The 12,077-nt window shown below is 36.2% G+C and overlaps 1 protein-coding gene across 6 annotated transcripts in view; it reads right to left on the bottom strand.

Moving 5' to 3' along the window:
• Positions 1-12,077, bottom strand: part of osbpl9 (oxysterol binding protein-like 9) — a 33,807-nt gene that overhangs the window by 15,561 nt on the left and 6,169 nt on the right. Inside the window, exons 1-7 of one of the 6 annotated variants that reach the window (XM_084086466.1) lie at positions 10,423-10,566; positions 9,124-9,197; positions 2,791-2,886; positions 2,631-2,678; positions 1,498-1,527; positions 1,356-1,406; positions 676-714 (exon numbers count right to left, since the gene is read on the bottom strand). In XM_084086466.1, coding sequence (XP_083942592.1) covers positions 676-714; positions 1,356-1,403 — 87 coding nt within the window. In that variant the 5' untranslated portion in view covers positions 1,404-1,406; positions 1,498-1,527; positions 2,631-2,678; ... (1 more) ...; positions 9,124-9,197; positions 10,423-10,566. Of the gene's footprint in view, positions 1-675; positions 715-1,355; positions 1,407-1,497; positions 1,528-2,630; positions 2,679-2,790; positions 2,887-7,845; positions 8,173-9,123; positions 9,198-10,422; positions 10,567-12,077 lie in introns of those variants that run through there. The other 5 variants (XM_084086462.1, XM_084086467.1, XM_084086464.1 and 2 more) reach the window with 5 other exon arrangements.

The following is a 12,077-nucleotide window of genomic DNA, read 5'->3' as shown; positions in this document are numbered from 1 at the left end:
GCTTTTATAAACGTGAAAAAAATAAAAAAAATAAATAAAATTACGGAGTGCAAGATATGTCAGTGCAAGTTGCTTTCAGTTAAGACAGCCCAAATGTGCATTTTAGTCTGGGACTAGGCTTATGCCTTGTCTGTGAAACTGGGGGGATATATCAATGTTACATTTCTTTTTTGTTTTTAGCCAAATCCAACTCAAACTAAAGAGGAGGGTTAAATGTAATTGGTGATTACGTCACTCCAGCACTAGCCTTGGTGGTTATTGATCCGATGAGAGCCTCTGGGTAGGTCGTAATAGACCGCATCAATTTGTCCTACATGGTTCAATAGCATGTATGACCATGGAAAATCAATGATAATTCTGTGTGCAAGTATGTGTGTCTTTCACACTTTGGGCTCAATCACACTGTCAGAGATATTTCTCTATTGCGGTTTAAATTTGTTGTTAATTGTGGCCATAGGTAAGGACAGACCCAGAATTACCCGACAGGAAGAGTGAGAAAAATGAAAGCAGAGAGAAAAAGAGAGAGACGTAGATGTTGTGGGCAGAGCCCTCAGATCAAGGTCATGCACATCTCGATTCAATTTTACTGAAGAGAAAATGTGATTTCAGTGGAAGAGAGAACAGTAGCACCGTTTGATTTAGACTAGTTCATTGCTGAGTAATGTTAAAACTTACTATTAGTCCGTTTGCGTGTTGCTGTTCGTTACTTTGATCCTTCAAATTTTAAAAAGAAAACACAAATTGAGAAATAAGGCAACTCCACAGCTGGGAGAAAGCCACAAAAGATGGTGCAAATTGTCTCTGCTTTAATTTGAGGCAATAACAATGGCTACTTGAGGTATTTTAACCTCCTGAATCATTTAGGCTACGTTCACACAGTCAGCGTTTGGGATTGTCAACCGTATTTACTAACAGGTCCATTCATAGTACAGCTTACACTAGTGAGCCAAATACTGTCTGGTAAAATCGGTGAATTAAATAACTCAAAGATGGCAACTTCTACAACACCAGGTCTTATTTTACATTCGAAACAATGTTTTTTGTCCAATTAAGATGGAAGTTTATCCGTCAAACGTTTAGGTCAACATGTGAGCATAACCATATTTAGCACTGTAAAACAAGACTGACAACCATTTTCTGCTGCTGTGTGAATGTGGCCTTAGTGTAGGAGAATCACCTCTCAAAACCATATGGTACCTGCTGGAATGTTCATAATCTACATTAATAAATAAAATAAACATTAACAGGGTTCTGGAAAATAACAGGTTGGGTTGGACAAGACAAATATTAACACAGTGGGCAGACGAAACATAGGTGCATTCACATTATGAGCCTAAGAGACAAGAGTTTTTTACCTTGGCAATCTGTAGTAGTACGATACAATGTTTGATGGACTCTACCATACTCTAAAAAAGAAAAACAAGAAATGAAAATGCATTACACTGCCAAAATTAGATCTAAAATGCATTAAGAGGGTGGAGGTGCAGACGCTCTTACACAAGTCGTGTCCTTCAGGTTCTCAATTTTCTGTGTATTGGACAATGAAGAAGAAAAGGACAGTTTCAGTTAGATTTGTAAACTTCCCTTGGATTATAAACAAAGATGCACCTTAACAAAACCTTGAAAAAACAGCAGAAGTGAAAGCCTGAGATCAAATGACTTTCATCCCCTAAATAGGCTTAACATGTGGCCCTCTGGATGTAGTATCTGGAGAATCTTTAGCATTTCATTACGTGTGAACAATTTACAAATTGAAATTTGCATATGGAAATTTTAATATACAATAAATGTACATTTTATAGCAGTTACCTGTTCCCCCATTCCATTCCAAAGCAATTCCATTTGCTCAGACAACTTTATGTTGGTATTTCATTTAGTTCCTAATTAGTAATGATTAAAAATAACTCAATAGTTTATTTTTAACAATGAAAATATGTTAAAGGGGTCATCGGGATGCAAAATTCACTTTTATATGGTGTTTGCATATAAATGTGTCTTTGCAGTGTGTGAAAACAACCACAATACAATGAAAAAAATCCATTCACTCCTTTTTTTTAATCCTCAAAAAGCCTAAACACACTCAATAATCAAGCCGTTTGGATTTTCTGAGCAATATGATGTCATGTGAGCAGTTGCTCATTATCATTTAAAGAGACATGCACCGGAAAAGGGTCGCTGTGAACAGAGCTGTTTTTGAGGAGGTAAAAAGGGTGTTGTGTTACACAACCATTGAGGAATTTTAACCAAAGTATGTTACAAACTTTACATGAAGACCCTAAAGAATCATACCAACTTGTGGAAAACGGGCATCCGATGACCCCATTAATGCCTTTTAAATAACATATCACATATTACCATTTGATACATTGTCAAATTAAACATTTCCCTTTCTTTGTGTTTTCAGTTAGCAAGCCACAAGCTTAACTTAGCTTGGCACAATACTTTTCTACATTTCATTTGCATGACTTGGTCGATTAGCTCTTTTATTTGGAAGGTGGGACATCCTTAAATAGAGCCGCCATATTGGGCGTCTCAATTCCTCTCATTGTAATTTAAGTGGACCGTCTCTGCTATATACTGTCTGACAGAAGATGGACCACTGATGATATGAAAAAATGTTCATGTCTTACTCTGCGTGACTCATCTTCCTTGCAGTCTTTTATCTTTTCATCGAAGAGCTAGAAGATGCAACGAAAACAGAAATTAGACCGTCGTGTATGTGAACAATGGTACATCAACTCAAAATACAAGGCTCTTTTGAGTCATAATGAGGTCTTACGATAGCCTTACTTTTAATTGGTCGATCAAAATCTGCAAATACGCGTCCGCTTCGGCTAGCTTCTTGTCGAAGTCCTGAACGCTGGGAACGAATCCTGTTTCTGCCTCCTGCAAGTGAAAGTGAGAGGGATCAGTTTCAGTCCTATTCCAGTGTATAAAAGCTTCCATGGTGTCCAAAGCTGTCATGTTCTGCTTTCGAGAGGAACTGAGCAGAACTGCTCCCTGCCTGTTCACATTTCTCTCTAACAGCTTTAACTGAATTACACAATTAGACAACAGACCCTGAGAGGGACTGAACTGAACTGCAAAATAAAATGAACAGGCTGTTATCGGTTACTGATAGTTGTTACTATATATATATATATAAAAATACAAAAATACTATATATACAAAATAAAACAACCAGAGAGATCATCCGGAGCACATCAAACACTGCAACGAGTTATGTCAGATGTTTCTAGGACACGAGGACAGATGATCATTATCTTGCAAAAGAACATTTCTAATCCCTCTTCAATGTAACTGATTCAAGCAATTCAAGGTTAAAGCAAAATAAGCAAAACTTTTGTTTTTATCCTAATTACACAGCTAGGACTATGTACAAACGCAATTTTTTTTTCAGCACACACACAGAACAGACATCTAGCAAATATTCACAAAATTGTTTGTTGATTTAAATCTTCAACAACGTTTCTCAGAAATCGCTTACTGCACCTTTAAGTTATTTAAGATTATCAACATATTTGGCCATGATGATTTTTTTCATGGATTCACGAACCCAAACAAATAAAGTAGGCATTTTAAAACTCTTTTTTTTAAATAAATAAGATCAAATAAAATGTATGCTCTTTTTTTTGTCCATTAAAGGGTTAGTTCACCCAAAAATGAAAATTCTGTCAGTAATATTATTCTTATTTCTTTTTATTATTTTAATTTCTTCTATGTAAAGCACTTTGAATTGCCACTGTGTATGAAAAGTGCTATATAAATAAACTTGCCTTGCCTTGCCTTGCCTTGCCTAATTACTCACCCTCATGTTGTTCCAACCCCGTAAGACCTTCGTTTATCTTCGGAACACAAATTAAGATATTTTTGATTAAATCTGAGAGCTGGATCACTCCTCCATAGGCTTCTAAAGACATTATAACTTGCTGGCCCAGAAAATGCATTAAAGATATCGGTAATATAGTCCAAGTGACTACAGTGGCTCAATCTTAAGTTTATAATAATAGTGGAATAAAGTCATTATTTTGGGTTTTTTTTGCGCACAAAAAGTATTCTCGTCGCTTTATAAACTTAAGATTGAGCCACAGTAGTCACTTGGACTATATTAACGATGTCTTTAATACATTTTCAGGGCCAGCAAGTTATAATGTCTTAGAAGCCTATGGAGGAGTGATCCAGCTCTCAGATTTAATCAAAAATATCTTAATTTGTGTTCCGAAGATGAACGAAGGTCTTACGGGGTTGGAACAACATGATGGTGAGTAATTACTGACAGAATTTTCATTTTTGGGTGAACTAACCCTTTAAGCATATCACACATAAACCACTTTTTACAGAACATGCTATATGCCATCACACCCCTCCCATTACACATGTCCTTTCTTAACTCACATCACACACAAATTCAGAGAATTACACAAGAGAATTCACACTAAAACTTTAAAACAGCTTCCATGCAACCAACTAAGCAGTTTACATATTATTACTGTAAAACAAGTCTGGAAATTTGATAAGAACAGCAAACCACATTTCTTTATTTTACATGTAACCACAACTATAACCTTAAGATAATCTAGACCTTTCAGTTAAACTTTCAGAATAAAGACTGAAGCTAATAGCGGCTAGTCCAGGTGGTATTGAGGCAACAGGCACAGGCAATGTTGGCAGTAGCCTATATAAGAGAGGTACTTCCTGGTCTGGGGGTCACTGCCGTGAGCTTTGGTTCTTGTCGACCCTCGCAAAAGCCCCCACGCCGGAGACTGGTGGAACTGAACTGCATAGGAAAATGAAGAAAAGCCATGGGCGGCTAACCGTCCCTCAAAATTGTAAACATAAAAAAAAAAGAAATAGGTCAAAGTCTGCATAAGCGACGCAAATCCGTGCAGGAATCAAAGGTTAAGTGGAATATCAGTACGAAACCATGTGATTCACTGAGTCGACTGCCAACACATGTATGTAGAAACACAAAAGCTTTTAATGAGAGTTTTGCAGCTTTTAAAACGAACTAAAGATCAAGTTCCACTCTGAATATATGGCCTGATTGTACTAACATGTCATTTGTACCTGAATTATGGGAGTGTTTTTATGAAACATTCAGTCCTGCTAAAACGAACACCCTAAGCAGTAAAGGCAGGAATAATTAACAGCTAGAATGAAAGCAAGAAATATTGTGACAACTCGTAACACAATTCACAAATGTATGTTACATTCTTAGCATTGTCACAAGAGGAATATAGCAGGCAGATGCTTAAACTAGCCATGCCGAAGCAGAGTTTAGTGAATACAATAGCATATACTTCTAAACAGTTGGCATAATTATAACTAGCTAGTAGCTGGGGTTAGCAAGCGTAACAGTAATTAAAAGTCGCAGGTAAAGTACACTCAACAGGCATATTACCTAGCCAAGTATTCATGCTTGCTTTTGAGTACCTTTGATCATCAAAGCATCTTAACAGCTACAGTGCTGCTCTGCTATGTGGCTAAACTATACTTATCCAAAAGGTTATTATCGTTATTTTATGGTAAAAATTTGGGTTTGATTATGGATTGTAATTGGATTCAATACAATTCACCAAAAATCATGGAGAACAACAGAAAAAAAAAAAGAAAAAAAAAATTAAACATTAATACTTCTCACACATTACAAAAATACATATGACTTATAAACTGTATTTAACAACTTTTTATAACTTTAACAAAATTGTTGAACACGTTCTCATTAGTACTGTACAGTACTGTAACCATTTTTAAACAAATGAAATATACGGGTCAAACTGATATATCATAACAAACAAAATAGAAATTTTGTAAGCACATCCCACAACACATCAGAGTGTCCACAGTTTGCAGCCATGTTTGTTACCTTAAATGAGAAAGTCACAAAATGCCAAGAAAAACATCATAGGTTAACTAGTATTTCTGACTTAAATTATATTTCTTATTTCTCGACGGATATGTATCTGGAAATCACTTTTTTCAAAGTGCATGTTCCCAGGGAACTGAACCACAATGCTCTACCAGTTAAGTTAAGGAACATATGCTTGGTCATATCCTACAGGCACCATAAACATCTCACCTCCCAGCGGCCCTGAAATCTGCTGTTTTGGTATGAACAAATTACCGAAATACCTTTTAACAAGCATTTGTGACCCTCAGAGAGCTGGCAGAGCTGGGGCCTCATTTATAAACGTGGCACAACTTATGCGTCGGAAGTGGCGTACGCACATTTTCAGCCCTGTTTTGTGCGTACGCCACTTCCAACGCATAAGTTGTGATTTATAAAAACAAACTTGACAGGAATATATGCGCACCTGCACGCAAACTCTGACCCATGCGTACGAACGTTTTGGAGATGGAGCAGTTTGGCGACACCGATGGTGAGCTGGAGTTAAGTGTCTTTTTGGTCACTTTTAGACCGAAAATCTAAAGAAAATTAAACATATACAGAAAGATAATACAAATATAATTTCACTCACCAAGCCTGTCACTTGAAGCAAATATCCATCCCTTCTTAAATGTCCGCGCCAGCGAGCGCGTTGGGCTGTTAGTGAAACTGACGCAAATAACAGTTTAAATAAATAAAATAATGATTTAAACTATGTTTTACTTCTGATAAACATTTAGATTAAATATGACATTCAAATTATGGAGTTAAACACTTAAACATGAAATCATTACTGAGAAGCTACAACATTTTTTATATTCAAATTCAATCAATTGTTGTGGATGCGATGTTTTTGAACACTTTTCCTGTGGCGTGCTGTGTTTTAATGTTTTAACCACAGAGGTAATTGCTTATCATGATAATACCAGATTGTCTAGAGAAAATTGTTTCGTGCAAATAATGCCCAAGGCATATCTGTTTCCATTAAAAATATAAATCAATTAAAAATACAATTCGGCCAGTGGAAAAGATTGAGAAAAACTTTCTCTGAAATGCATTTTACGCTATTTGATTTATGTATTCAAAAACAAGGCAAGGATAGGCAACTACTTGATTTTTATTAATGTAATGTGTCTTGTACCGTTAAACGTTATCACGTGGATGAATAATCATATGCAAATGATATGCAAATGAGGATCTGCATAGTAAAACTAGGCGTTGTCAGCTCCATATATGGTTATTTCGGGGTGGAGACGCATGTGCGCACAATCTTCCGCTGACTGGGATTTATAAAGTGAATTCTGCGCAGGGTCTGGCGTACGAACGGTTTTAGAAGTCTGAATATTTTTTTGCGTACGCCATTTTTGGCTTTCGGGCGCACGTACATTTTTAGTAAGGTTCCTACGCACAGTTTTATAAATGAGAGACCCCTGGTCCCTGGCAGAAAAAAGCTGTGGCACGCTGAGAGCTACATGGTAGCTGTTAACAGGTTAACCCACACCTAAAAATACAGATTGTACAGACAGGAAGCTGTTCCCATTGACTTACTCCTTCAGTCTGACTCATTACAGAAAATCTGAACAACTAACACAACAGCAGAGAGAACCGTTTCAATATGACTGAACTGAGCAAGCTGAGGTGTATAGGCTATCTTTGTGCATTTTAGGAGATAAACCCACCAGTGACACATTTGAAAAGCAAAACCACAAGTCATGTGCTCTATTATGGCAACACAGACTGTACACGTATGATATGGCTGAGAATACAAATCACAAGTCAAGTCAGCAGAAAAGTAACTACGCATTCAACTGTGCCCCGTGCCCTCTCTATTTGCACAAACAAATGCTTCCCTACTTTCATAAACACACATGCACACCCACCCCTACCTGTGCACACTCATACACAGAGTGTGACCCATTTAACGCATCAGTAAACTTAAACAAAACAAAGATACTCACTCGGTTCTTGCCACTGCAGGACATTCCTCCACAAATTTGATCCAAACTCAGAGAAACACTTTCTGTATCAGTCCACACACCCTTTCCTGTAAGTTCCCCCTCTAAAGGAGGGGCATTTAAGGTGAACAAGCACCTATTGGCTAAGTCGTCTAAACTCAGAGCCGTTCTTTAAACCACCCTTGACCAGAAAGAGGACTTCCTCATAAGAAAAAAAAGCAGAAGAAAAAGTAGCATTAACCTTACAGACCGTAGAAAACACAATACATTGCTGTGATTGGATCTGCCAACTGCTGCACAAGGGCTGCCTGAATAAGCAAAGCTGCGATTGGCTGTCGGAGCTATCATGTGACCGGATAGCTGCACACACTCTGCGAGTAGGTACACGCAGTTTTTGGCAGTCAGCAGGTTTTTTATTTTATTTTTTTACATAGAGCTAAGGTGGAAATGGAACGGAGATCTTTGAGAGGAAAGAATGAGGGGAAAAAGAATACAGAGGTAGAGGACAAAAGTAAGCCAGAAAAATCATACAATTATTTACAAGAAATGAGGAAAAAATTAAGAGAGAAATGCAAGTAAAAACGCATGCTCGTCTCAGCCTGTCCTGGTTTCCACTGTCGGTATGGAGCAGGTCTACACATCAAGTGCATTCAATACCCTCAAAATCTCTTTTCAGGCCTTTTTTGTAGTTTTCAGATTCTTAAAAAAGCAAATATTTCACTAACTCAAATTAAAACATTTTATGTTTTATTAACAACAGTCAAAAGAGAGGACACATTTCCGTGCTTGAGGAAAATGACATTCCTTTGACTATGCTGTCACAATTGACCAAAAAATACAGAAATGTGTCAACACAGAATGTAAATTTCCTATTGAAACAGAAATCTGATGCATACTCATCTTCTAAATAAAAAAAATTCCATTATAACTTGAAGAAACCACACTCGAGGGATTACGCCATTGATGAAAATGTAAAAAAAAAAAAAATTCCATTACTTCTTACTAAATTTCATCACAAAATTCTTCTTAAACAGTTGGGAGTTGGTAAAGGCAATACATTTTTATATTCATTTTTAAAATCGATTTTATAGTTTTACTTTAAACTTTTACTTTACAGATCTTAGGAGTACATCACAAAGCACATAGTTGCCCTCAAAATGAACAGACATGGAATAAAAGTCACAAAACATCCCCCAAAAATGGAATGAGGTCTAAGCATATTATAGAGAAGATTCTTTACGTGACTGAGGTGTAATCATGTAACCTAGATGTGGCTCTTACCTGCTGAAGGGTGTGGCGGAGAATTGTCCCCTCTAAGGCATGAATCCACTTCTCCCGCTCATCTGCGTCACGGGCTGAGGGGAAAATATCCAAAAACACATCCATTAGTAATAAGCAGACAGACCGCAAACACACGGCGCATGAAATGGAGAGTGGAGAATGACTCTGCCGTGGAACTGTAAATGTGACAACGGTAACTACAGCTCTGTTGTCGTATCCGGCTTTCCTTAACGAAACAGGTAGAGTTTCAAGAAGACAAGACAGGGTTATAGCAAGTTAAACAGGAAATTAAACAAACACAAATTAAAGCCTCTGCTCTTGAGTAAAGAAATGGTAATGCTCATAATGGAGTTTCTTGTAGAAAAGAGGAATAATTTCAGGACAAAAAAAACAAAAAACACAGCCTCTGCTCTTCAAAAGATCTAATCAAGCATAAAACTATAAAGTGTACAATTAAAAAGAATGTCTGATAAAGAAAAGTCTTCATTCATGTTCATATGTTGTTCAAAACAGGATTTTATTCCTTCTATTGAACTTTCTTAAATTGTTTACCTGATACTCTTGCAAGAATAAGATTTATGAGCTTGAGTAAAGAAAATGATTTTCAGAAAGTAGGCCTAATTACTTAAATTTGGTCTGTTTCTAAAAAAAAAGCTATCATATGACATTAGAAGACTTAAAATAAAAAGAAAGAGTTTTTTTGCTGCTTTTTGGAGCTTGAGAGCCACTATTATCCATCCACTTTCTATGTAAACAAGTATGTGAAGATTCCTCAAAACATCTTCTATGCTCCATGACAGAAAGAAAATAATAACGCATCAAATGACGAGAAAGAGTAAATAGCCAGTTTTAAAAATGACTAACTGTAGTTCACAGCAAGTGGCAAATCAAACCCAAGGCTTGATCTGATGTTTGGCATGAGAAGGTACCACACAAAGTTCATAGACCGATATTAAGACTAAATCTCTCTGTCTATCTAATAGCCATTAAACATACATTTAATAATTTCCCCAGGGACCATCTAAAAAACAGCACTGACAACATGAGATATGAGACACAACATGAGACACTTTGATGGATGAAGGTGCAAAGCTCAGCAGAAAATCTAAAATCACAACTCAAACCCCTAATTTGTGTGTATTGAGGCAACCTTATCGATGATCTAACAAGCTTTAGGCACAGCAGCGTTACACATACACTGAATCGGTTAATAATCAATACACATTAGACAGAAATAGCAAAAAAACACAAGTAGATTAGTATCTTCAAGAAGATAAGATAACTTTTAGTTCCCTTTACCTGCTTGTAAAGTACAGCAGCGTTCGTTCGCACAGGACCACAAAAGCCATCCCACATCTATGGAACATGCTTGAAATCAACGTCCTAGATCCGTGTGAGACTCAAGAGTCCAAAACAAACATGGCCCCTCCCTGGGCTACTGGTGCGGGAGTGGAGATCACATGACGCATGAAGCCAAGCTAAATCCTCTCGCTAGCCAATGAGGTTTCACTAGGAGATGTAGTAGAGTTGATTACAAAACACTGCACTTGTCCGTTATTTGGCAATGAGGACATGCTAAAACTGACCTAAAGACCACAGCAATACCCTGAGTACAACATGAAATAAAAAGTATGAATAAAATGTTATAAATTACTAATAAAGTAATCCAAATCCAATCCAAAAAAACATAAAAGAAATGCATGGATCTACTTGAATTGAATGTGCCTTGAGCAAATGCATGAGTGCTAACTTATGTCATCAATGTAATTCAGTTTTTAGATGCTCTCCTCCTCATCTCTACCCTATATACTGAGAAAAACGTGGAGTGTGTGTCTCTGGAGAGCAATGGTGGACTTCAGAATGGAATGAGGGCACCTTATGCAATGTGACCTTCTAATGACACCCCAGCAGTATGCAAGAAAAAGAGAGACCTAAGCACTCAAACAAAATGTCTCATCATTTATACCTAATCAACTTGAAAGGCATTTCTTCAGCACTAGCAGCTGATGTCAAACAGCGAGATGTCTCCACCAGACTTGCTACTGAGCTATATGATGTTAAAGAACAGTGAAACAAAGAGTTACAGTCAGAGGAGCCAAAAACAATTACAGCATGTTGAGGATGATATATATATATATTTTATTCTGGTCGACACAAATAAGCTAATGGTTTTTTCATGTCATAGCCAATAAAATAATAAATGGCTGATGTTAAAATTATAATATAAACACTAGCATTCAAAAGTTTGAGGTTGGTAAGAAGTCTCTTATGCTCACCAAGACTACATTTATTTATTATAGTAAAAACTCTAATATTGTGAAATATTATTACAATTTCAAATAACTGATTTTTATTTGAATTATATTTTAAAATGTAATTTATTCCAGTGATGGCAATGATGAATTTTCAGCATCATTACTTTAGTCACACATTAGTCTTCAGTGTCACATGATCCTTCAGAAATCATTCTAATTTGCTGCTCAAGAAAAAAATATTATCATCATTGTTAAAAACAGTTGTCCTGCTTAATATTTTTTCGTGGAAACTATGATATATTTATTTTCAGGATGAATAGAAAGCTAAAAAAAATAGCATTTATTGGAAACAGAAATCTTTTGTAACAATGTAAAAGACTTTACTGTCACTTTAATGCATCTTTGATGAAAAATCGTTAAAAAAAAAAAAAAAAACTTAAACTCTTAAATGGTAGTGTACTATTTTTTAAAACTAAAATCATCAAACTAAAATTTAAAATCAATGCTACGAGTGAATTTAGCCATTACAAGATTATAAAAAATTGGACAATCATTTAAAGATTTGATTTTAACATGATTATTAAAAATTTGTATTTTAAAGATCAACTTTAAGTGAGCTTTACATTATGGGAAAGGTCATCTAAATGTAAAAATAGGGAAAATATAATTAGCTGTCTAATATTAGCCGATACATTTCCA

Source organism: Abramis brama, assembly GCF_963993115.1.
Source record: "Abramis brama genome assembly, chromosome: 16".
Classification (NCBI taxonomy): Eukaryota; Metazoa; Chordata; class Actinopteri; order Cypriniformes; family Leuciscidae; genus Abramis; species Abramis brama.
Note: the sequence above shows the minus strand (reverse complement) of the source record. Positions and strands in the feature narration are given on the sequence as shown.